This window comes from Ictalurus furcatus, chromosome 3 (assembly GCF_023375685.1).
Source record: "Ictalurus furcatus strain D&B chromosome 3, Billie_1.0, whole genome shotgun sequence".
Classification (NCBI taxonomy): domain Eukaryota; kingdom Metazoa; phylum Chordata; class Actinopteri; order Siluriformes; family Ictaluridae; genus Ictalurus; species Ictalurus furcatus.
In genome coordinates, this window is record NC_071257.1 from 28,176,440 (window position 1) to 28,202,717 (window position 26,278).

General features: G+C 40.1%; 2 protein-coding genes across 4 annotated transcripts in view; both read right to left on the reverse strand.

The window, feature by feature from the left end:
* si:dkey-28b4.8 (sarcoplasmic/endoplasmic reticulum calcium ATPase 2) overlaps window positions 1–22,260 on the reverse strand; it is a 31,412-nt gene extending 9,152 nt beyond the window's left edge. The window contains exons 1-16 of one of the 3 annotated variants that reach the window (XM_053621863.1): window positions 21,213–22,258; window positions 17,831–17,950; window positions 17,617–17,634; window positions 16,628–16,710; window positions 16,284–16,388; window positions 15,107–15,245; window positions 10,843–11,009; window positions 9,213–9,368; window positions 8,062–8,203; window positions 7,630–7,796; window positions 4,551–4,639; window positions 4,248–4,350; window positions 2,430–2,561; window positions 2,042–2,167; window positions 1,666–1,887; window positions 446–557 (exon numbers count right to left, since the gene is read on the reverse strand). In XM_053621863.1, coding sequence (XP_053477838.1) covers window positions 446–557; window positions 1,666–1,887; window positions 2,042–2,167; window positions 2,430–2,561; window positions 4,248–4,350; window positions 4,551–4,639; window positions 7,630–7,796; window positions 8,062–8,203; window positions 9,213–9,368; window positions 10,843–11,009; window positions 15,107–15,245; window positions 16,284–16,388; window positions 16,628–16,710; window positions 17,617–17,634; window positions 17,831–17,948 — 1,879 coding nt within the window. In that variant the 5' untranslated portion in view covers window positions 17,949–17,950; window positions 21,213–22,258. Of the gene's footprint in view, window positions 1–445; window positions 558–1,665; window positions 1,888–2,041; window positions 2,168–2,429; window positions 2,562–4,247; window positions 4,351–4,550; window positions 4,640–7,629; window positions 7,797–8,061; window positions 8,204–9,212; window positions 9,369–10,842; window positions 11,010–15,106; window positions 15,246–16,283; window positions 16,389–16,627; window positions 16,711–17,616; window positions 17,635–17,830; window positions 17,951–18,303; window positions 18,325–21,212 lie in introns of those variants that run through there. The other 2 variants (XM_053621864.1, XM_053621865.1) reach the window with 2 other exon arrangements.
* Window positions 22,261–23,614: 1,354 nt separating this feature from the next.
* Window positions 23,615–25,973, reverse strand: pold4 (DNA polymerase delta 4, accessory subunit). The gene is made up of 5 exons (XM_053621921.1): window positions 25,856–25,973; window positions 25,447–25,560; window positions 25,232–25,321; window positions 23,960–24,071; window positions 23,615–23,810 (listed from the first exon to the last, which is right to left on the reverse strand). Exons 2-5 carry the CDS (start codon window positions 25,556–25,558, stop codon window positions 23,786–23,788), a joined length of 339 nt encoding a protein of 112 aa, XP_053477896.1. The 5' UTR covers window positions 25,559–25,560; window positions 25,856–25,973; the 3' UTR covers window positions 23,615–23,785.
* Window positions 25,974–26,278: the final 305 nt, after the last annotated feature.

A 26,278-nucleotide genomic window follows, 5' to 3' on the forward strand; every position in this document is an offset into this window, starting at 1 on the left:
ACTATGGGAATTAAGTTGTGATAAAAACTCCAAAATAAATGAAAATAATTGAATATTTTAGCATCTTCAAAGTAGACCCCCTTTTTGTCTAGAATTTCCAGAAATGTATTCTTGGCATTTTCTCAACCGATTTCTTGAGGAATTTCCCTGAGATGCTTTTTAAACAGTATTAAAGGAGTTCCCACCTACACTGGACACTTATTGGCTGCTTTTCGGAATATTTCACTCCACGTTATCCATTTAAATATACATTTTTTTGTAAATAAAATGTTAGTTTTCTAATGAAAGAAATGAATACGTTGGCACAATTATATTTTTGTCTACAACCCCGATTTCAAACATCTAATCATACACCTTCACATCAAAAGGTTTTTAAGATCATGAGAAACGTTTCAGTCGAGTGTCTCCAAACTTTTGACTGGTAGTGTACCTATCGTTGACTTACCAGTAATCATGATGACGCGTATACCAGCCTGCCTGCACATGCGCACAGCATTCAGCACCTCCTTTCGGGGAGGGTCTAACATCCCCACACACCCCACAAACGTCAGCTCCGACTGCAGGAGAGAAACAAATACCGTATACACCGCCATCATGTTCCTGTCCTGCACTTTGACCTAGGGTACTTTTGGAAAATCAGATGCAACATGAAACATATGTACAAGTCAGACTCCTGTGTCTTATTAGTGAAACAGATTAATGCAATTTGGAATTTCTTCCTAAGTTAGCAATCTGCCCTACAGTCCTGCATGGTAGATTTTTGGTTGCTTTTGGATCTTTAGAGTATACAGCCTATAGCATTATAGGTAAACCTAAGATACTGACACACTATAATGCAACAGGTTAGTGAGGCATCTAACCTAATCTATTTGAATATCTAACAGAATAGAATAGCTTTTTTTTTTTTTTGCAAACAATTCACTTATGTTGCTACTTAGCTCATTGCATTGGACCATAATAACCTAAAGCTATCACTTTTTTGAGAACCAGCCTGCATTTCCATCACTTTGGACCATAACCTATAGCTCCCTTTTTTTTTTGAGAACCAGCATGTATTTCCACCAGCTTGAGAGCAAGAAAATTAGATCAGACATGCACGTCCCCTCAGGCACAGCCTGATTATCTAATCCCCGTCATCATTTTTCCTGATGTGTCGGCAATTCCAAGGTATTTAAACAGTGTATGTGCTGATAGATAATGCACAAACGCTTCCTCTGTTCAGACATGGATCAAGAATGACAAGGATGCTCGAACACCTTCTCGGAGGAAGTTTCATCAGCAATAACAAGCATCACCCATTCAGTTTGTTGCAAATGCCAGTAAAGCACACACAAACTACGTTAGTTTGTTACAATATCCCTTGCCCTGGACTGCATTGTTTAAACCTGCCCAAATGCCACAGGGTGTTAAACAACATTTGTCATTCCTTTTTCCCTAGCTAATCACAGATCTTTGTCAGCTCATCTAAAAAAGCATGTTCGGCAACGCTATGACGTTTCTTTTCAGAATTGGGAGAAAATGGGGCAAGAAACTGGGCAGAGGAGCAGAACCCACGCAAATATGTTTGGACATGAATAAAAGAACACTCCTTGCTGGTAAAACTGTTCAGGTTGCGGCAGTGTAATAAAAGCACCTACACGGGCCATGTTGCTCAGCCTTAATTACCTCGTACTCAGAGAAGGCAGATGATTTCTCCAGGTTCAGGGTTCGTGGGTCGGGTGGCAAATCTCTGGTTGCCATGGCAAGGCAGCGTAGGGTGTCACGACCTGAACTCCACTCTCTGACTGTGCCTAAGAGCTGTTCCCTAAGGTCAGAGGTCAAGGGCACCCGTGTCCCACCACCAATCCGGATCCAATGGCAGCGCTCCAGAACGCTCTCTGGTGCCCCCTGTGTTTGAAAGAGATGTGATCAAATCGAGAGACGAGGGAAATGAGTAAGGCTCTCGTACAAAAGCAACAACTTGGATAACTGGTCGTTATGCTAAAATTCGGCTTTAGGGAAAAGAAATTGTAAACACGAAGAGAAAAGAAGACAAGCGGACCTTAACAAACATCTTGGCTCCTGTGGTCGAGCGGGTCAGTTTGTTAGGAGAGCAGAAGACAGACATAGACTTCCTGTCTCGAGAAAACTCCAGTGTCAGCTCTTTCCTCAGTAATTGCTTTATCACCTGAAGGCAAACCGAGAGGGGGACAGACAGCAATTCACTCACTGTAAATGTTCAATGCAGAGAACATTCACTATACTCACATTCTCATCCACACACACACTCATCCTTTCACCCAGCCTCACCCACTCTCACCCACTCTCACCCACTCTCACCCACTCCCACCCACTCCCATCCACTCTCATCCACTCTCATCCACTCTCATCCACTCTCATCCACTCTCATCCACTCTCATCCACTCCCACCCACTCTCACCCACTCTCACCGAACAGCACGCAGTAGCCCTCTCTACAGGGCTGAGGCTCCTCAGGTCTGTGTCGAACACATTCATCTTTTCCACTAGACAGCACAGAGCGGTCTCTGTAGCTTCCCCCACCTTCTCATACACACATTTACTCTATGTAGGCGTGGATTTTGTATGAGAGGGAGAGAGAATGAAATGAAGAGATTATGTTATATCACAGTAATCATTAATAATCAACATCATTATAGTTACAATAGTTATCTTATAGACCATCTTATAGATAAATGTTTACTATTCTGTATTTCCTTATTTCATTGTGAATCACACAAAATTTGTGTGTTTCACTGAAGCCTAGTTCGCACTGCCCTGATAGACGCCGACCAACGTTTTTATGGACGGTCAGACTGGTTTAGAAATGGATGATCCTTCAAGCACAATCAAAAAGTGATTATTATTATTACTGTGTAATTTTACTATTACTAGTATCAGCGTCTTTACATGTTGGTCTTGGCCTGAAAAGACAAAGAGTGAAACGGAAGCGGTTAAGGGTGAACCCTTGGTCGTTGCGATGTGAGAGATAGAGGATGTGTGGCGTGTTCAACATTTTGCTCGGTTTGCCCCCAATCAGTTTCTACAACTCTGAATAACACATCTTAAGATCATATATGTGGACTGCTGTGGCTCAGGTGGTAGAGCGGGTTGTCCACTAATCGTACGGTTGGCGGTTCGATTCCCGGCATGATTCCACATGATTCCACACACCGAAGTGTCCTTGGGCAAGACACTGAACCCCAAGTTGCTCCCGATGGCAAGTTAGCGCCTTGCATGGCAGCTCTGCTACCATTGGTGTGTGAGTGTGTGTGTGAATGGGTGAATGAGACAGTGTAATGCACTTTGCATAAAAGCACTATATAAGTGCATTCCATATATTATGAACGATATTTTTACACAAATGTAAGTTATAAACATTTGTTGCGATTTTGCTTCTTACTTCTTATGATGATCCCAATTAAAACCAAAACAACAAGAGCAGATGATCCCTACCAGGGGTCAAAATAAGCAATTTTATTTAAATAACACATTGATACATACAGTTGCAATCAAAATTATTCAACCCCCATTGCAAATCTATAGCTATGCATCTCATTTGCAGCGGGTCATAACAGCAAAAGGGTGCTCTACTAATTACTAAAGATTTCTTGCCATGAAGGGATTGAATAATTTTGAAACTGGAGAAATCATTAAAAGTTACATTTTCAGTTGAATTTGGGGAAACCACTTGACGCATTCGTTGTGTTAAATTATTTCAATTGCTTGTGTTTGATTTGTTCATTGCAAACAGCTGAACGTCTGTAAATTTTAACAATAAACCTGATTTGCAATGGGGGTTGAATCATTTTGATCGCAACTTTAATTTATCCACTTCTTTCTGAATCATCCAGAAACCTGCCATTTTACCCACAACAATGTATTAACACGCCTAGCAGCTAGCGAGTGGGATTTCAGTTCTATGGAGTTTTTAGGGACGCTTGCCTCATAGTCATCGGAAAGATTCATGCCCAGGGTAGATTACGTTAAAGTTTGTACGAAAAGCATACCACACTGCTGAGACCCTCCACGACCGACAAACGCCAATTGAACGTGTTCAGTCGGTGAAAACAAACACAGACCAACAGGGTTAACACACTGATCTGACCAAACCCGACAAACGTGTCTCCACGGCACGGGTCTGTTGGTGCAGCGTGAAATAGACTTTATACAGATTAAACTAAGAAAACGCTTAAAAATGCACTGCTGTTTCTCATGTGTGTGTTTATGAGTGGATACGTGTACACACACCTCATTGTAGTCCAGAGAAGAATCATTACACAGGGCACAGATTGTGGCCAGTTCCACCAGGGCATCATACTGACTACTGCGCACCACTGCACCATCCCTGTATCTGTGCGGAGAGAAAAAAGATCTCAGGGACAAGGAAGAGAAGAGTAAATTTGGCAAAGAGGAAAATAAGTGTGAGTCCACAATTACAAATATTATGTGTACATCAAGAGCAGGCCAATGACACAGGTATAGAAGCAATGGCAGTTGTATTATGGTTAGTCAGATATTGTGTGTGTGTAAGTAAATGTTAAAATCACTCACACATCTCCTTCAGGTGCATAAGTGGATCCTGTTACTGAAAACTCATTCAGAACACACCTCTCGCCTGCGACCTTCTCCACTACAAACATCTTCACACACATGCGTGCATGCCCGCGCACACACACACACACACACACACACACACACACACACACACACACACACGCGCGCACACGCGCACACACACACACCGAAAGTTAATTATAATCATTAGAGCTGTGCTCAATCATTCTGTTTTATGTTATCTGTTATACAATCTATTTGTGAATAGAACAAGTTATTATAATAGAACAAGTTAAGTTATTCGGGCACTACAGTCATGCATTTATCAGTAAAAAATCACATTAGGAGGAATCTGCATTACATAAAACTCTCTATCAGATTCAGAATCGGTTTCACTGGGCAAGCAAGATATTTACATACAATTTGATCCCGCAGACTTTTACAGCGACAGGTTTGTAATAATCATGTAACAAAATTAAATTTAGGTAACGGTAAAAGTTAAACAAATGTAGTTTGGGACACATTTAAGGACGGTGTGGACTTGACACGTAACTGCGCTATTCACACACTTGCCTGTACAGTATAGTTTACTGTATCTTCTGTGCATTTCTAGGATAAAAAGCTTTATCCACTGGAGGGCAGAAAAGAGCCTAAAATAACCCTCACTGGTTTACATGCCGAGATAAGTTGTTTTTTTTTTTTTTTTTTTTCCCCAAGCCTTCTGGAATGTAGATTTTGCTATGGCGCAGCATGGAAATGTCACTTAATTGCAGACAAAGTGTTAGCTTAAAAAAACCCAAAATCTTTCATCATAGGTGTTGCTGTCATACACTAGTGCATACTAAAACCTTCTATCTAATATTACAGTGCCAAATAGTCACGAATATTGGCACCCTTGGTAAATATGAGCAAAGAAGGCTGTGAAAAATTGTCTTTATTGTTTAACCTTTTGATATTTTGTTCAAAAAAATACTCTGCTCTCATGGATATCAAACAATTGCAAACACTACACAGGTTTATAAATATATATATATTTGTTAGATATAGGTGTGCAACAATTACTGGCACCCTTATGAATTCATATGAGAAAAATATATTTGAAGTATATTCCCATTGATATTTTACATTTTTTTTACTACACCTGGGTGACTAAGAACAGGAAATTGTTCAACCATGACTTTCTGTTTCACAGGGGTTAAAATATGAGGTAACACATAGGCCAAATTCCCTTAGTCATTCATAACAATGGGTAAAACCAAGGAATCTAGCTGTGATGTGCAGCAAAAGGTTGTTGAGCGTCACAAAATGGGAAGTGGCTATAAGAAAATAGTACAAGCATTGAAAATGCCCATTTCCACCATCAGGGCAATAATTAAGTTCCAATCAACTGGAAATGTTATGAATCAACCTGGAAGAGGACGTGTGTCTATATTGTCTCAACGCACTGTGAAGAGGATGGTTTGGGTGGCCAAAAAATCTCCAAGGATCACAGCTGGAGAATTGCAGAAGTTAGTTGCGTCTTGGGGTCAGAAAGTCTCCAAAACTACAATCTGAAGTCACCTACATCACCACAAGTTGTTTGGAAGGGTTTCAAGAAAAAAGACTCTACTCTCATCGAAAAACAAACTCAAGTGTCTTCAGTGTGCCAGACACTACTGTAACTTCAAATGGGATCGGGTTCTATGGTCAGATGAAACAAAAATAGAGCTTTTTGACAATAAACACCAGAGGTGGTTTTGGTGCACACAGAAAGGTAGCCATATGGAAAAGTACCTCATGCCCACGGTTAAATATGGTGATGGCACTTTAATGTTTTGGGGCTGTTTTTCTGCCAGAGGACCTGGACATTTTGTTAAGATACATGGCATCATGGACATGTCAAATATCAACAGATATTAAATGAAAACCTGACTGCCTCTGCCAGAAAGCTTAAAATGTATCTTCCAGCAGGTCAGTGATCCAAAACATACATCAAAATCAACACAAAAATGGTTTACTGACAACAAAATCAAAGTCCTGCCACGGCCATCCCAGTAAGAAAACCTGTGAGGTGAACTGAAGAAGAGAGTCCACCAGTGTGGACCTCCAAATTAGAAGGATCTGGAGAGATTCTGTATGGAGGAATGGTCTCAGATACCTTACCATGTATTCTCCAACCTCATCAGGCATTATAGGAGAAGACTCAGAGCTGTTATCTTGGCAAAGGGAGGTAGCACAAAGTTTTGACTAAAAGGGTGCCGATAATTGTTGCACACCTATATTTAACAGATATGTTATTTTTTATAAACCTGTATTTTGTTTGCAATTGTTTGATATCGATGAGAGCAGAGTATTTTTGTGACATTTTTTTAACAAAAGATCATAAGGTTAAACAATAAAGAAAGCCTTCTTTGCTCATATTTACCAAGGGTACCAATATTAGTGGAGGGCACTGTATTTATTATAGCCATGTATTTGTCTAAATTCCAGTGGGCAATCATATTCATTACACTATTATATAAACACTAAACTAACAGGAAGTTGTTAGACAATTTCACGTGGGTGATGCAGCAGGTAGTGTTGTCATCGAACAGCTCCAATAGCTTCTATCCTGAGTTTGGGTTGAGCTGAGTTTTGTATATTGTCTGCATAGGTTTTCCTCCGGTTTCCTCCCACTTTTGAAAAACATGACCATACATGGTCTGGACAATCTAAATTGTTCCTAGACTGTCCCTTGAAGGTGTGTATATTCCTGCCCTGTGCCCAGTGTTCCCTGGATAGACACCAAAATATGGGTTGGAGTCTTCCTTCCTGTTGTCCTATATATTGCTTTATATAAAACAGTCTACATTGGCATCATCGAAATATTGTTTGGGTCACACAGTATGCTGGTAAATGGTCATTTCTGCAATACACCGAGAAAGCTCAGAATGAGTGAATCAGCCATCACGAGCATGCATAGTTAAACTAAAGTATAACAACAACCTCACACATGGTGAGGCAACCTGCCAAAGCTGCTGTTATTGGCACAATCTTAGAACAAAATGTCTAAGGAAGTGTACTGAACACAATGTTGAATTGAAATGTTCTGTCTCACCCTGCAGACGGACATCTGATTGGTGGTGAGGGTGCCAGTTTTGTCAGAGCAGATGACCGATGTGCAGCCCAGAGTCTCCACGGAAGGCAGCGAGCGCACAATGGCGTTTTTCCTCGCCATCCGACGTGTGCCCAAAGCCAGGCAGGTGGTGATGACAGCAGGAAGACCTACGAGACAGACGACAGACAGAGAGAAAAGAGAAACATAAGATGCAAAAACAGGTCATTAAAGTGGTGATTCTTAAGGAGGGTGTATTCTATGTATGCTTCTAATAGATAAGATACACAATATGAATGTGTCTTTGTGTGTACTGTACATATGCATGTGGTAGCCAATTAGCCTCATTAACACAAAAGATTGTATGTAGTCTAAGCTTATGGTACAATTCTTTTGCATGAAAGAGCTCAAAAGAGATTGAGATGTACTCTGTACCCTCCGGGATGGCAGCTACGGCCAAAGCCACGGCGATCTTAAAATAATACACAGCTCCTCTCAGCCAGCTGCCACCATGTACAGGATCATTGAAATGTCCGATGTTAATGCCCCATACTGCCACACAGATCACCGTGATCACCTAGAGACAGCAAGAAATAAAACAGAAAGATGAGGCTTTCTAAGATTTCTGTATTATATTGATTTAGGCATAAACTTTACAGAGAGTGGTTATAACCATAGCGACATTTAATACACTCCTGAAGATGTAACTCTAAACTATTAAAGAATAACATATACACAATAATAAACCGAGTTATAAAATGGCACGGTGTGTCGTTATAGGAAAATAATCATCGTCAGGTTGGTGTGAAGTGGCCCAACACAAAGTGCAGTTACTGTTACCATCCTGAAGTCGATTATTTTCCGATAACAGCACGTCCTTGAAGTGTGTTATTCCTCTGGTCTTCATGTTGGCTTATCCTATTAAACAATGAATACAGTCTTCACAGGTGAAACCGAAAACTAAAACCAAGAGTACATGTTCAGAGCTATTTACTGTTGAAATAATCAATTTAACAGGACACACCTGGGTAACAAGAAACACAAGTTCCGATATTTTTGCTTGACTACAAATTGGCTGGTCTGAATATAGCACATTTTGTATCAATGTCGTTTAAGACATCTACATATAAACAGCAGGAAATAAAAGCTGAAATTCTAAACTCTCTTCTCATATTCAGCTTTTAATCTCAAACCCAAATGTCTACAGCAAAAAGAATTGAACTGGCTTTGCCGTTCCAATAGTTTTGGAGGCGACTGTATTTATATAGACGTACACTCTACTGTAGTAAAAATCACCACAGAAACACTTACAATGACACATTCAGTTAAAATCATACCAGCTTGACAGAGAGAAAATGATGTGTGGGGGAGATGATGAAAATGAATATAATGTGTGTAATAGGAGATACAGTAGGTGTACAGTAGTACAAAATGAAACATTCAAAAAAATCTGTTCTGTTCGCAAACTTAGTTATGAACAAGGCAGTGAGGAAAAAGGCTAACCTACAGTAATAAATGTGTGAGAGTGTAGGAAGGCAGGAAGCAGAAGAAAGAAAGTGGCAGTGAAAATAAACGGAGCACACTACCTTTGAGAGTTGCTCCCCGAACTGGTCTAGTTTTTGCTGTAAAGGCGTCCGTTCTGGATCTGTGGCTGCCATCTCGTCCCTGATTTTACCGATTTCTGTCTGCACTCCGGTGGCCACTACGACACCTATTGCTCTCCCCGCTGCAATGTTCGTGCCCTGTGCATCAACACACACAAGACCTGGGATTAAACTGTTTGCAGAGTTTCAAGCGTTTCAAAATGTGTGGTAGAAACTCACAGATCACTGGATTTATAATAGGTTATAATCTTGGCACTCATGAGTTTCGCCGCTTATCTGAGAGGCTTCATTAATATATGAAGTGTGGCAAAACATCTTCAATATTAGAACACAACTATAGTCACACTTATATAATGTCATTTTAATACATTTTGATTCAAAGATAGATTTTAAATATATAAAGTTTATAAATGCAGAATCTTTTGGAAATGACTGTTTCTGGTTTCTTGGTTAATTGACCTCAGAAGTGTGAGGCAAACATGCTACCCACTAAGTCACCATGCCCACCTCTCCTAAATCCTGTAAGTGTAAATGTTAGATAGCTGTAGTGCATATCGTAAATTCTTTAAACGTGTTCATTGTGTGTCTCTTGCTATTTGCTTTAAGGAGCTAACAGCAAAACCTGACTGTTATCCCTCATGTTTGAAATTTTTTCTATTAGACATCACTGTAACTGCACTAATACGGTCACCCAGTGATGACCACACGGCAACCTCAAACTTACCGAAGAACAAAATTACAGCACCAACCAACATGAATCGCTGAACACAATCACAAATGTCTCAATATAAACATACTGAATGTGCTTCACAGTGGAGTTTGTCTTTAAATCCTGCCTTATGTACTGTGCACGCTGTTGTGCAAAATCAACTAAAGTAATCAAAGAAGGTATTCCAGTAACGGCAAGGTATCTTTTGACTCTGACATGCCCCCTAGTGGACAGAACATTTAATCTTGCAGATGTACAAAAGGTATGCAGACCAGTATGCAAACAATGGTGTTTGAAAAACGGTTGCAGATCTACAAATTAAATATAACCCCAGCCTTTGTGAAAACAGGAAGAATTAATCATCGGGGACTGAACTAATGATGAGGAACAATGAACAACTGAATGCTATCAACTGCATGCCATTATTGCGAATTACTGTGGCTTCAAAATGACATGAACTGTCATGCACTGGTCAAGAAACACTTTTAAACGTACAAGCTGCATCTTTAATACTCGCAGAGTTGGAGGTCTGAACATCTAATCGTGTGCTTTTATGACATGCAAGAGCCATTAAAGCTTCTCAGCTGGAGAGAAGTAATGGAAGCTTTGGAGTATGTTTGTGTGTGGTCTTTGAGGCTGATGCCTGGTCATTATCCATTTGAAAGCTCAAAGTGCTTGTGACATCACTTCTCCAACCAAGTGAGAGCAAACAGCACGTCTGATGTTTTATTCAGCACACGGATAGGCCCAGCAAACACACAGACTCACACCGAGCACATGGACATAAACTTGTCATGTGCACACTAACAAAACATCTCAGGCACACTTTGTACACGCACGCAAGCATCAGTTGTACTATTAAAAAAAGAGATGATTCTCACATGCACATGTATACACACTTACAGAAAAGAGCATGTTTTTCTTGTCCTGGTTTACAGCGCGTGGATCCGGGACAGGGTCTGTGTGTTTGAGCACTGAAACAGACTCCCCCGTCAAAATGGACTGGTCCACTCTCAGAGTGGTGGAACGAATGGACGTCAGTCTGATGTCCGCTGGAACCTTATCACCCACTGCAAAAAGGGCAAAGGGATGGAAAAGTGGTCTTTAATATGGTCAGGCTAAGATAAAATCATTGCCATGTCCTTGAAAAAAAAAAACATTCAAATTACAGGGTGTCCAAAAAGTCTCCATACACAGGGAAAATTAACACTTGTCACAAAATGTCTTCCAAAAATTTTTATACCTAGTTTATATGAAATATTTTGTTTCAGATAGCCTTTAAGAATGCCTTTGACAAATGAAGAATGTACTGAAATTATTCTCATGGCCGGATCAGGAAGCTGCAGCAATGCACATGCAATAACATGCATAACAGCAGATGTGTTAACACGAGTTCATCATGAGTGGGAGAGACGACTTATCAAAGTGATAACTCATTTCACTGTAAACAGACACCGATCAGCCATAACATTAAATCCACTGACAGGTGACATGAATAACATCACCTCTTTACAAATGCACCTGTCAAGGAGTGGGATAGATTAGGCAGCAAGTGAACGGTCAGTTCTCAGAGTTGATGTGTTGGAAGCAGGAAAAATGGGTAAGCATAAGGATCTGAGCGACTTTGACAAGGGTCAAATTGTGACGGCTGGACGACTGAGTCAGAGCATCTCCAAAAAAGCAGGTGTTGTGGGGTGTTCCCGGTATGCAGTGGTTAGTACCTACCAAAAGTGGTCCAAGGAAGAACAACCAATGCGCCTACAATGGGCACGTGAGTATCAGAACTGGACCATGGACCAATGGAAGAAGGTGGCCTGTGGATAGCCGGGTTCATGTTGCTTACCTGGGGACGCACTCTGGGAAGAAGGCAAGCCGGCGGAGTCAGTGTGACACTCTGGTCAATGTTCTGCTGGGAAACCTTGGGTCCTGGCATTCATGTGGAAGGTACTTTGACATGTACCACCTACTAAACATTGTTGTAGACCAAGTACACCCTTTCATAGCAACGATAATCCGTAATGGCAGTGGCCTCTTTCAGCAGGATAATGCTCCCTGCCACACTGCAAAAAATGTTCAGAGTTCAAGGTGTGGCCTCCAAATTCCCAAGATCTCAGTCTGATCGAGCATCTGTGGGATGTGCTAGACAAACAAGTCCAATCCATGAAGGCCCCACTTCACAACTTACAGGACTTAAAAGATCTGCTGCCAACGTCTTGGTGCCAGATACCACAGCACACCTTCAGAGGTCTTGTGGAGTCCGTGCTTCAACGCGTCAGAGCTGTTTTGGCGGCACAAGGGGGACCTACACAATATTAGGCAGGTGGTTTTAATCTTATGGCTGATCGGTGTATGCATTTATTTAAAATTTGGCAGTAATGTTGTTTTTCCATAAGTAAATTAATTTTGTTTATTATCCCATTTCTACGAAGGGTAATGAGACTTTAAAATACCATACACTGAGTTGAAGGAAAAAGAGAATCATTTCCGTTCAGGAAAGCATGTAGACCATGACTATATATAACAGAAAATGTCAAAAATTGCCCATGTGTAAGGTTTCCCCAGATCAGCACTCAAATTTCTTGTAGAGCCTGGCAAGATTTTTAAAGCAGGGTGGTCATGTCTTTAAATATACCAATGTTATGGAAACTACATTATAAACTTTGTAGCACTCTGTGTTTTATCTTTACCGAGAGGCCATGTACTTTTCCATTTCCAGTAGCTGCACACAGCCTTCAGGGGCGCCAGTAATTTGTAATTATTAGCTTATGCAAATAGATTGTGGTATGTAAACACTACAGAATAACAGAATTGAGTGATATAGCTTATGTTACAACACACACAGAAGCCTGAGGAGGATGCAGAATATGTAAAGTAACTGCCCGAAGCATGTCCTACATGAATGATTACTATCTAAATTATCGAAACTAAATGAGGGAATTCTTTTAAAAATAGCCTTCATATGACTACACATGCAACGAATGATTTTAGTGTATTTAGTGTTTATACATGGTAGGTTCTGAATACAGAGCTTAGTAACAAGCCATGTTCATCATGTAATATTCTATTCATTTACTTAATCTGTTCGATCCACAACATCATCACTAAAGGCTCTGACTCTACTGAATGATTTAACCACACAAGCACGAACCAAGATGCACCACTTAAATTTTTCTCATGCCTTTGTCATTTGTTGGCGAGCCAGTCAAATACCACTACACAGTGAAAGTACCGTCTCCACTCGCCACTCAGAACCCATGACAGTGGTTTTAGGGCACATAAAGAAGGATGTCAAACTTATTTTTATTCATAACCTCTGGGATTCCTAAAATAGAGCTTAAATAGTATGCCAATAATTACAAGCGGCCTTAACCCTTTCTGCCTACACTGAAAAATCCAACTCACTTAACAAGTTGATTTCTAATACAACGTATTTTCTAAATATTGCCAAATTACCACACATAGTTATTCTGGTTAACCAAGCCGGACAAATTATAGGAACGCTTCACCACTTCCTTAAGAAAACATTGGGTCTTTTTCCAGCAGGGTATTTATGGCTTCCCGGAGATGGACACTTGTGATCATAGTGATCCTGAGCAGGCAATGCTGATAGGTCTCTCAAAGCAAACAGAAGGCCAGCTCACGTCACAGCAGAGATGCTCTCCAGCTGTAACTGTCAGACCGGCTGTGAGAGACCTTCACTCGGCTTTTACGAGTATTTTTATAGGCCGTTTCGGGTTGGGCAATATGAGAATGCGCTACTGTTATCATGAAAAATTACATCTTGATTCACTTTTCAGACAGGTCCATGAGGATCATCAGTAGTTTTACAACACTGTCCAGCTTCATGTTTTATATATATATATATATATATATATATATATATATATATATATATATATATATATATATAAAAAATAAAAATAAAAGTATTATGATATATTTTTGCTCTTTCATCAATCTTAGTTCCTTCTAGAATTGCTGTCAAACCTTGAGTGTTATTTTGATAGAGAGATGCTGTATAACTTTATTTAAAACACAACAAAAAAAAAACACTTTCTCAAGCAGAGCTTTTCTTCTTTCTGGAACACTTGTTTAAAAATGATTGCCCCCCTTACGCTTGATATTTTGTGAAGCCTGTCCTGGAGAGAACGACAGCATTGGATCTCTTCCTGTAATGTCTCACATGCTTGTAGACACTTCTTGAAGATCTTGGACCCTCCTTCATCCAGAACATTTTAAACTAATTTAAATTAGTAGGTTTAGACTGCAGTCTTCAATTCATACACCAAGCTCAAAACATACAATCAGACATTGAGATGTTTATCCAAAACATTGATTATTAAGTGTAATTTTAATTTTATAAAATAACTTTTTGCTCATTTTTAATTCTTGAAGGCACTGTAAATCTTCTGCACTTTATAATTTCACCGAAAAAGTCCATCAAAATACATACCATGTGATGTTCATCGAAAAAACTTGTAATTGATATTTTGTGGCGAATACGTTAGTCGTAAACTGATCTACAAGCCAGTGCGCTCCAAACAATGACAAGATTCACATTTAGAAGATATATGCATTCAATATTTACATTCTCTCTCTACCACTAATACGGATCAACAGTTTTGATGACATCATTCCGCACTTCAGCTTCTTATCAGATTTTCTGTCCAATCAGGTGGCTCTAGAATCTGAAGTGTCCCGTACCAACATTATAAAAATCACCTGCCAAAGTTGCCGTTGTTCAGCATAGGTCGTAAATGTGCGTTTGGCTGTTTGAACGTGCACATTTTATTCAGTCCTCCAACTGTAAGTTGGTTAAGAAGGAAATGGCTTAAATTCAAAAGGGGGAGGAGCCACTCAATATGTCCCGCCCTGACTTCCTGTTTCAGTGGAAATTACATCAACACATCACATAACTGCGCGTTTCAAGGCACTTTAAGCCGTACTATTCATATTTGTTCAGGATACACATCTATGGACATAAATCATAAATGTAAGATTATCTGAAAATTATTTGACCAACCATTGATTACCTTGTATGTTTGCCTGTATTAGCATGCATTTATTCTGCTACATTAATGTACTGAGTAATCAGACAGGGAACAGAACCAGCACTTAAACACAGTGTAGCACAGCAGAGGATGACATGTGTAGCGTTTCTGCTCACCTGCCACTTCTACAATGTCACCAGGCACAATATCTCTGGCTCGGACTCTCTGCACACTCTTCCTGTCCTGTCTGTACACCTTCCCCATTTCTGGCTCGTATTCTTTCAGTGCTTCAATGGCATTTTCCGCATTGCGTTCCTAGATAAACAAATGTGAATAAAGATTTATTTATATGCATGTACATGTATGTGTACACTCACTGTTCGCTTTACTATGAACATCTGTACACGTGCACATTCAAAAAATTATCCAGTCAGTCATGTGGCGGTGGCACAATGCATAGGATCATGCAGATACGGGTCACGAGTTTCAATTCACATCAAACATCAGAGCAATAAGAATGTGATGTCAGTGACTTTAAGTGTGGCATGGTTGTTGGTGCCAGATGTGTTGGTTTGATTATTTCGGCAACTGCTGATCTCCTGAGATTTTTACGCCAGAGTTTGCACAGAATTTGTTTGCAGAAAACTAAAAACATCTAGTGAGCAGAAACATCTTGTTAATGAGAAAGGTTTCAAAAGCACAAGACCAATCTTCAACTGTCCAGTTTAGCTGAACCTGTGCCCACTGTACACTCAGATTCCTGTTCTTCGCTGACAGGACTGAAACCCGATCTGCACTTCTGCTCAGTGTGTGATTGTAATGTTTTGTGCATCTGGAGATGCTTTCCAGGCTCACCACTGTTATTTGAGTTACTGCAGCCTTCCTGTCAGCTAGAACCAGTTTAGCCATTCGCCTCTGACCTCCATCATCAGCAAGGTTTTTCAATTCACAAGAATGCTGCTCACTGGATGTTGCACCATCCTCTATAAACTCGAAAGATGGTTGTGTGTGAAAATCCCAAGAGATTAGAAGTTTCCAACAGCCACGTCACAGTCAGCGAGATCTTCCCTATTCTGATGTTTGATGCGAACATTAAGTGAAACTCTTGACCTGTATCTGCTTGATCTTATGGTGATACATGATCGCTGCATGATTTGCTGATTGGAGAATTGCATGAATGAGCAGGTGTACAGATGTTCCTATTAAAGCGGCCAGGTGTGCGCCTGTATATGTATATAATTTCCATTTAGCACCAATTTATTATAGGTGATGTTGGAGTCAAATATGCATTTTTGCTAAGTATTTGCTTTTTTGTTGTTGCATATTTTGCCAAGTATGCTGTCAATCACTTACCTGCCACACGCCCACAATGGCATTGGCGATAAGGATAAGGAGGATTACAAAAGGCTCTACAAAAGCAGTGATGGTGCCCTCCCCTTCTTCAAACCAGGCCAGGGTCTGAGGGAGACATGAAATCTAATCATCTTCCCCAGAACAGGATGAATAAGTAAATGGAGAAAGAGCGCATGTGTATTATATTCACAATATAGTGTAGCAATTAGGATCTGAGAGGTTCTTAGCAATGGTGCTTATTAGATTACTAAATGCACAGTGGGGGGGGGGATTGTTGGGAGGGGGACAGCGTCATTTCATTTCAGCGTCATAGCTGTGATGTGTTGGTGCCCATTAGTGCTTACAAAAGAAATGCAGGCTGCGAGTAGCAGAATCCGCACGAGCAGATCCTCAAACTGTTCCAGCACCAATTCCCAGAGAGACTTCCCTGTAAACAGAGAGAGGAAGAGACAGGATGAGTTAGGAGAACATCAACAAAGTCCTCTCCTCTTACTTACTTACAGAGCCAGAGTAACCAGAGCTACAAACACACTGTTTCTACATAGTCGCTAAGCTTACATTTTATTCTGACTGCAGATTCCAAATGAACTGTTAATGTGTACTGGGTTTGTTACACAGGTAGTGTTTCACGGTTAGTAATGGTGTATGATGAGACAGTTACCTCAGCATTGACTCTTTCAAAATACGGATTAAAATGAAGCTCAAGTTCTTTATTCCAGTGTTATCATCCTTTTTGAGTCCAGCTGCAACTCTCCAAAAATTTTTGGAACCCCCTCCATCTGGACTCGCACCCTACCTCTACTGAAACCCCTAACAAGTTCGTAACTTTATAAAAACACGTTAGCTGTCAAACGCACAGGAGAACATGTCATTGCTGACCAGAACTAAATCAAACCACGAATTTTTATTTTGCTGTACTAGTTTTAGATTACTTATTAGATTTATTTTTGTGTTCCTTTCGTCATACACCAACATGATTAATACTGACAATGTAAGAGATTAAAAGATTGGCTTTTAAAAAGACCAAAGGCTGTATTTTGAGTTGGACTTAAATACAAGCAGTAAAGACTTCATTTTGCACTTCAGTATTCAGACCTCAGACATAACTACTAAAGCACTATTCAGAAGTTATGCCAGAAATACACGTGGGGTGGAGCTTGAGGAAAACAGAGGCGTGTCTTAGTTATATGCGATTCTGGCAATTTCATGACCTCGGTTTTGTATCTTACATGGTTATACTGACATAACTTTGGGACTGAAATCGGCGACTCTGAGTACGGCCCTTGAATGCTTATCGTTAATTAGTCCCAGACCAGAGCTTTGTGTTTCTTACCTTCTTCTGCTGGTAATTCTGCATGACGAATTGTTAGATCCAGTAAGAACAGAAAAGAGAAGAAAATGAAATTAAAATGAATTCCTGTGCATCACATTGCTTACTACTTATTATACTCCACATTCAGCAACTTCTTAAGATCAAACTGGGTTAGAATCAAGAGTGTTTTGATGGTCTGTTACAATATAATAGTCGTATGTGTAATGTTGGTTACCGTTGGCACCCCATCGCTCGCGATTCTTCCTCAGGTGCTCGCTGCTCAAACCTGTGGACTCGTTCACTCCAAAGTACACCAACACCTCCTCGACCGTCTTAGTATGGGCATTGTCCATCCCTGTGGGCGAGTAGTTAGTCCTCACTGTACATGTGCTATAACTCTCCCTTACTTCATTTACCTCATCCGAACTGCCCTTCCCCCTCCCCCCCACAAAAAAACCCCCAAAATTTGAAGGTTCATTTCAACATGTTTCAACAAGTTTCCCATTTATAAGTCTTTGTGTTCCCCACTAATGTCAGCTAGTTAGTTGACCAGCTAGCCTAATATATTTTGGCATCTTCTTAACATTTTTCACTTGTCTTAAGGCTGTATATAATGTAGCCAACAGTTACAGGTACAGTATAAGCAAGTGTCTATTGATTAATCAGCAAGCCCAAGTTTTATTTAAAGGAACAAATCCTTAAACCTACCTGACAGCTACATCTGTCCTTTCCTCCACCATAATGAAACAGTAAATATGTTTAATTAACATCTGCAGCATTAAATGAATATTAGCATTTGTTGTGTTTCACTCATGTCCAGTCCATCTTTCACTTTCACTCAGTCCATCTTTCAATGGAAAAGTACCACCAGAGCATCACTGCAGACCAGATATTATTTGGGTGACAGATCATCAGCACAGACATTGCGGAGTATGTGTGTGTGTGTGTGTGTGTGTGTGTGTGTGTGTGTGTGTGTTGCACTGGCATGAGTGTAACAGATGCAGCATGTAATATGTACACTTACTGGACACAACAGACCTACCTTGATAGTCAGTCTTGGAGGTGTACAGTTAGTATCTATATTAATTTACTCATCTTCAGTAACCACTTCATCCTAGTCAGGTTTGAAATAGATCTAGAGCTTATCCCGAGAACACTGGGTGCAAGGTAGGAATACACCCTGAATGAGACACCAGTGCACCATGGACACACACATTCCAACACTCATTCACAGTAGGGGAAATTTAAGCATATCCACTTACCAGCATGTTTTCTGGAGGTAGGAAAACCCAGAGAAAATCCACATAAACATCATGGTAAGATCATGTGAAACACCGTACAGACAGTAACCTGAAATCACGGTCGAACTGGGGTCCCTGGAGCTGTGTGGCAGCAATGCTACCTGCTGCGTCATTGTGCTGACTTTAGACTCTATACAGATGCTAGTCTAGCTTCCACAGAACCCCTGCTGTCTACATACTTTTGTTTGGCAGACTGTTTATTGCCCAGCAGTGACAATGAGGCATTTAGAAAATCTAAGAATTCTATAGTCTGTATCCACAGCCATGTTTCCAAGTCAACTTGAATTATACAAAATCTCCAGCTGGTCCTGGGTCTGCCCTGGGGTCTCCATTCTATTGGATTTGCCTGATACAGCTTTGGCAGGAGCCAGCCTGGGGGGATCCTTGTAAGGTGCGCAAACCACTTCAACAGACTCAACAATTTGGTAGAGCAGCAGCTCTATTTCAAGGCTCTATTAGATTGTCGAGCGCCTCACATTGTGACAGAGCGTAAAACCAGCAACGCTGCGGAGAAACATCATTTCCGCTGTCCGTAGTCACAATGTTGCTTCTTTTGGTCACAGCTCGTGACCATAGGTGATGATAAGGACGTGGACTGTCCAGAATGCCCAGAATGCTTCCTCTGCACAAATGAGCTGCAACAGATTTCAGAATTCACTGGAAGACTGACCTCAGTAAAACGGTTGAATGAAGATGAATGAATAAATGAATGAATGAATGAATGAATATTTTGAAGTGCTGTTATTTGGGGTGGGGGGTCAGGGCACGGTGGTTAGCATGTTTGCCTTTCACCTCCAGGGTTGGGGTTTGAATCCTGCCTCCACCCTGTGTGCGTGGCCTCTGCATGTTCTCCCCATGCTTCGGGGGTTTCCTCCGAGTACTCTGGTTTCCTCCCCAAGTCCAAAGACATGCATCGTAGGCTGATTGGCATTTCCAAATTGTCCGTAGTGTGTGAGCGATTGTACCCTACAATGAGTTGGCACCCTACCCCTGCCTTGTGCCCAGAGCTCCCTGGGATAGGCTCCAGGATCCCCTGTGACCCTGTTTAAGATAAGCAGTATGGAAAATGGATGGATGTATGGACGTGCTGTTATTATTACTACACCTCACAGCTCCAGGGTTCCTGGTTCGATCCTGAGCTCAGTTAACGTCTGTGTAAAGTTTCTCAAGTTCCCCATGTTTCCTCTGGGTTCTCTGGTTTCCTCCCCATCCCAAAAACATGCCAGTAAATGGACATACAAGACTGCGGTTGTCTGTGTGTGACTGAGTGTGTGAATCTACGTATAAATATATGTGTGTGGTACCCTGTGATGTACTGACATCCCATTCACATCCGGTGTAGTCCCACCTCACTCCTGGTGTTCCCGGGATAGGCTCCAGATCCACCACAGCACCGACCAGGACAATAAATGAATGTATTTATTAGCCAGTTACAGTTGCAATCAAAATTATTCAACCCCCATTGCATATCAGGTACTGAAGATGCTTACCATGAAGGGGCTGAATAATTTTTAGACTGGAGAAGTCATTAGAAGTTGCATTTTCAATTGAATTTTTTTGTTGAAACCACTAGACGCATTCATTGTGTTGAATTATTTCAATTGCTTGTGTTTGATTTGTTCATTGCAAACAGCTAAAAGACTGAAAATTTTGACAATAAACCTGATTTGCAATGGGGGTTGAATCATTCTGATTGCAACTGTACATCCTCATTATTATAAGTGCTGTAAGAGCACACAGGTGAAGGCGGTGAAGTGTCCTGGTCCTTTCTTTGCACTTCTCCTCCTCTAGTGCACCTGTTACCTCCAAGCCCAGGAAATCACATTTAACCTTGTTCAATTTTGTCTAAACTAGCACAACTGGATAAAACCTTATTCTTGACAGTTACCATTTGTTGAGGTACATATCTATCTATCTATATTTCTATATATTTAGAAAAACTAAAACAAAAGCAAAAACTACAACAAAAACACCGAGTTAACGTGAATGAAATCCCAGGAAATGAAGATGCTGTAATACAGAAAGCTAACCGGCTAACTAGCACTGCATCAGTCTGTCGCATGACTCTGAAAAATGTCAATATTATTATTGACCTGACATACAGCAGGCATGATTTATTTATCTCGCAGTCATGTTTGCCAAGTCATGACCTTTATTAAACGACAAAATCGCACTGCCAATGCAAGCTATATACAGTAATGTATGTGGGTTAATATTTTATGCGTGTGTATGAGTGAGTGAGTGTGAGAGAGAGAGAGAGAGAGAGAGAGAGAGAGAGCTAAGCTAGCTGCACTGTATACAGAAAAGTGTACTCACCACCTTCAGTTGTTATTGCTTCTCCGGCAAACCGATGAGCCTCCGTTACACCACTTATATAATACAGCAATATCACCTAAATATTCTAAAATAAATCGACTGTATTATAACTATCCAGTTAGTTGGTTCCTGATACAGAGGCGGTCCAGGAAAAAAAAATTAGCGTCTATTTTCTAGATAATCCTGCATGATCAAATTAGGGAATCCACGGGCGAATTTAAATCTCCGACATTTTTTTCCCCTCCAGTTAACGTTCGGTCAATGCTACGTTTCTAGCTGTAAAGTAAAATTGTACAAACAGAACCCCTCGCTTTTAATCTCCTGCTTTCTCCAATCTTTCTAAATGAGCACCGTTTTATTTAGTGCCAGGCCACAGAGCGATATTATTAACATAGCCTTCTGTCGCAGGATCTATTGCCCAATCAACATTCAGCAAATCAACCCGGAGAATCGAGCGGACCAATCGCGTTAATCTCTTCCACTGTAATCCCGCCTCCTAGTTCTTTTGCGGTTGGAGGGCGAGGAATTAATTTGTGCCAGTCTTAGCTGTTGAAATTATTATTATTAATAGTAGTAGTAGTATTTGTATGGGATGGACACAAACTATGTCCATGTTAAGTAGGACATAATAGAGTTAACATTTTAGAGCTTTCTTTCCATTGGTATAAATGTACGATTCTGACAGAAGGGTTGCCAGATTGGAGAGCTTTTCAATAAACCACCATCAAACTGTAAACTTACTATATTAATGTTAAATTCTAAAAAATATATAACATGTTCACGATCATTAAAAATCTGTTTAGTACCTGTTAACAACTGGACATTGGTCGCATTCTAATTGCCTATGTTTTTTAAAAATAAAATCCAGGTTTAAAGACCACCATAAAGACAATCTGGCAACATTGTTCAGTTCAGAAAGACTGCGTCATATAGTTCGTTGCATAAGTATTTACCCCCTTGAACTTTGCCACATTTCATACTGTTACAACCTGGAACTGAAATTATTAACTAGAAATATATGTTATGAATCTACACAACATTACACAGCCCATTACACTGAAAGGATTAGACATAAGTATTCACCGCTTTGCTGTGAAATCCCTAACTTAGTTGTAGTGCAACCAGTTGCCATCAGACGTCACATAATCAGTTAGAGGTCACCTATGTGCACGTGTTAAAGTGTCACGTGACCTCTATAAATACACCTATTCCTTTAAGGCCCCAGAGTTTGTTAGAAGACATTACGGAGACGGAATAAACTACATAAAGATGGACAATGAAGCGGGAGGCTAACTCTCAGGATGATGTTACCACCATCATGCTTCACTGTAACGATGGTGTTCTCAAGGTGATAAACAGTGTTGGGTGTCCACCAAATGTGCCTGTCCACCAAAGTCAACTTAAAAAAAAGCCCCTTTTGTTCAATTCTACAATTTGTCCATGTGTGTATTCCTAATTATGAACTACATGATGCTGTGTGTCATCTGACCAAAAAAGTCTAGTATTGTTAGCATGGTCTACATGTAAGGGTGGATAGGACGTGGTGCCTCAAGGTCAATCTGACCCAGTTAAGCAACCATAATTATCTGTCCTTATAGATGTTGCTAATTACTCTCATGCTCTCTTGAGAATTCATTCTTGTATAGATATAAGCCTATATTTATCTGACTATGCCCCCCCTTACATCATTACTGTTACAAGAACTCCTTCTTTTGTTCTGGCTCCCTTTTTTTTTTTTTTTTAAAATCTTTTTCCATTCTGAGAACATACTGTATATAGCTGTCATCCTGGACCACCCCATAGCCCACTCTGACTGGTCTAAGGATGGCTGGAGAAAAGGCACATTGTTGGATTAATTTCAAACTGAATCTGTAGAAGGAAATGGTTTAAAATAGTAGTTTGCTCTGCGAACATTCTGTGACCACAAAGCACCTGCCAGGATTTGCTCTAGGAAATTGTTATTAAGGTATGCTACCCTTCTATCAATGCTCTAGTTTTAATAATAGGTTTATATTAATACACTCATTTCTGAAGAAACTGCTTACACATGGACTTGCGTAGAAGAAACTCAACATAAGCTACAATAATTAATAAATGTATTAAAAATACACTATTATTTAGCAAAGAAAAACATAGAATTTTTATATTTTACATATATATAAAATTGTGTGGTTGTGTACTTGTATATATGAGTAATGGTTGGTTGTGCATGTCTAATTTTGAGTAATTTTTTTTAGCTATGTAGACACATACATGTTACAGGACTATACAAATAAGAAAATAAGAACAAATAAGAGCACAGCCGATTTCTGGGATGTGGCAGTTCAGATACTAATACAAAATGTCCTATATGCCCCACTGAAATTTAAATAAAAGATAATAAAAAAAAAGTTAAGACCAAGCAGTGTTTAATAAATTTCCACTTTATAAAAATGTAGTGTAAAAATGAGCAAGATAAAAAAAACAAAAAACTGGAACATTCAAACATGAACAATCAAAGTAACCATGATAATCATTCCTTGTCACTGGTGTCTCATTTCTCTAGCTGTCTCGATTTCTTCACCAATGTTTCTTCACAAGGGGTAGTCACGCCAGAGACTGAAACAAAACAAATATCAAACATCAGGCTATGCTTGAATCTTGACTTAACCATGTGCAATGACCGTGTGTTATGACCGTGTGCATGTGTACATGTGGACATGTCATCCTGTGAAATGAATCGTTGTTAGGGATATTGTTCATAGCACCTGTGTGTGTAGTCTGGGTCTGTACTCTCCTTCAGCAGTATGTCCTTAATCTCCTGTGGGGGGTTCAGGCCATGTAGAGCTGCCCTCTCCCACCTCTGCATGCGACTGATCCCTACACACACATGTACATGAAATAAGAGAGATGTCTTGGTTTGTGTGATGAAGTACAAAATGAAATCCCAAAATTCTGTGTTAGGATATTAGTATGACATGGCTTCATTGCTTATAGTTTTCTGATTTGTTTTACTATAGTAACTTGATAATTTACAGTAATTACTGAATACTTAAGCAATATCATGTGTACTAAATATCAGCATGGCTTTGATTTGGCTGCAGGTAATCACAGCCATGCTAATATTCAGTAAAACAGCATGATTGTGAGTGTGACGTTGCTTTTATACAACAGTACTATGAACAAAAAAATAATAATGAGTAACTGACATTCCGGACACAATACGGTCAAATATTTTGTTTATTTCTGCTCCAACAACAAAAATAGTTCCCAAAGAAGCCGCAGCTGGATAGAGCTTTGTGTACAGCCCATGGTAAGTGTAGCAATGTACTGAACTATTGCTAGAATTTGAAATTTATTTAGCGTACACGGACAAGTGGCATGATACAAACAGTGAAATGTACCAGGACTGTGATACTAAATGTCAGCACTATTGGAACGCTGCTTGTCTGATCAAATTAGTGGACCGGAACTAATTGTTGTATAATAAGCCTTTAGATCAATAACTGAATACTAAAATAGGGACTTAAGGGGTGAATACTGATATGATTAATATACTATATTAGTGCTGTGTTCATGCTTGGTCTAAATACTCAAGTCCGTACACAAGGATGATTCTGGGGAGGGTGTCATTATCACAGGTTTGTTTTCACAGTGCAAACTGTGGACTGACTGGGCAATTTTCAAGTTTGTTTTCACAAGGTTGAAGTCGTAAGAAAAAGTATAAACACTAACCCTTAATCTAACTTTCTTTGTTCCACATATAAAAAGACATTCCTTCTGCTCTACAGACCACAACACACCTTTGAAAAAAATTCATGAAAAATTCAACCAACTGTGTGATTTAACAGCTGGCCCCAGAACCAACTTTCTCACATGGTGTGGTCCAAACCTGAGCTCGCTAGAAGCGAACCCCAGGCCACCACTTTCAGCTGGACCAGAGATCGGTTTCCTGGACTCAATCATGTTTAAACCACATTTTACACCCAACATATGAAAAAGGCCACAAATAAGTGCGCATGTGAAAATGCCTTAGTTACCTGTACATGGGCCGAACTGCCAATCCAAATCAAACTTCCTGAGCTCCTGCAAATCGATCTCTCTCTCACTTGGGCAAGGAGGTTCTGCAGCTAAGAGGTATGGCATGGTAATAACAACACTATTAACCTCATATTAAAACTGAGTTGGTTGATTTGGAAAATTTGAATTGTAATGCAAAAGCACAGCTATAAACTATGGACACATGTGGTCTCACCTGCAGCTGGGGGTGATGGAGGTTTCTTATCCCTGTCACCTCTTCTGTCACCTCTTTTCTCTTTCTTCACTGCCTTGAATGTATCTGTGATGAGGCCACGTTTGGCTGTCATGTCTATAGAGAATGATTCAGTGATGGCATTAATCATGGATATTACATTTAACTAATAATAGCATTGCAGGTTTTACTACAAATCCACGCACGTAAACAATGCATATTCTCCAGTGTAGTGATCTTTTGGTGGGTTTCTGTGTACTGAGAAATGACAGGCGTATAGTGAACAGGATGGTTTGGCCAGCTTTTGTTTGTTGATCTGGGCTTTTTTGGTTATATTTCCTGTTCACAAATGAATTTAACTACCATGTACTTGCACACACACTAAACGTAAACAAACGTCTGTATGACCTACCTTTAGTTTTATATCAGACAGCAAGTCTAACTGGTTTATTGTTGACGGTGGAGACCAACAGTCTACGGGGGGTTTTTAATTCCGTGGCCTGATCGTTTACAAAACAAGGAAGAGGAGGGCTACGTAGACTAACTACGTCATGACGTTTCATTTACATACTTCGATGGCGCATACCTCTACGTACGCCGTTGATTTTTCACTCCAAACTTTGGAGTCGATTCTGATTCTGATTCCAAAGTGTGGAGTCGATTCCATGAAATTTTTTTTTAAAAATTCAGCCTGTCCATAGCAGAAACTGTATGGGAATAGTTCCCATAAAATCTTAATATCCAGGTCTATTAAAATAAATATAAATTAAAAAAAAGACCTAGCAAACCGATCTCTTCTGGCTAAGGGCTAAACCTCTCGACTAAACAATTTGAC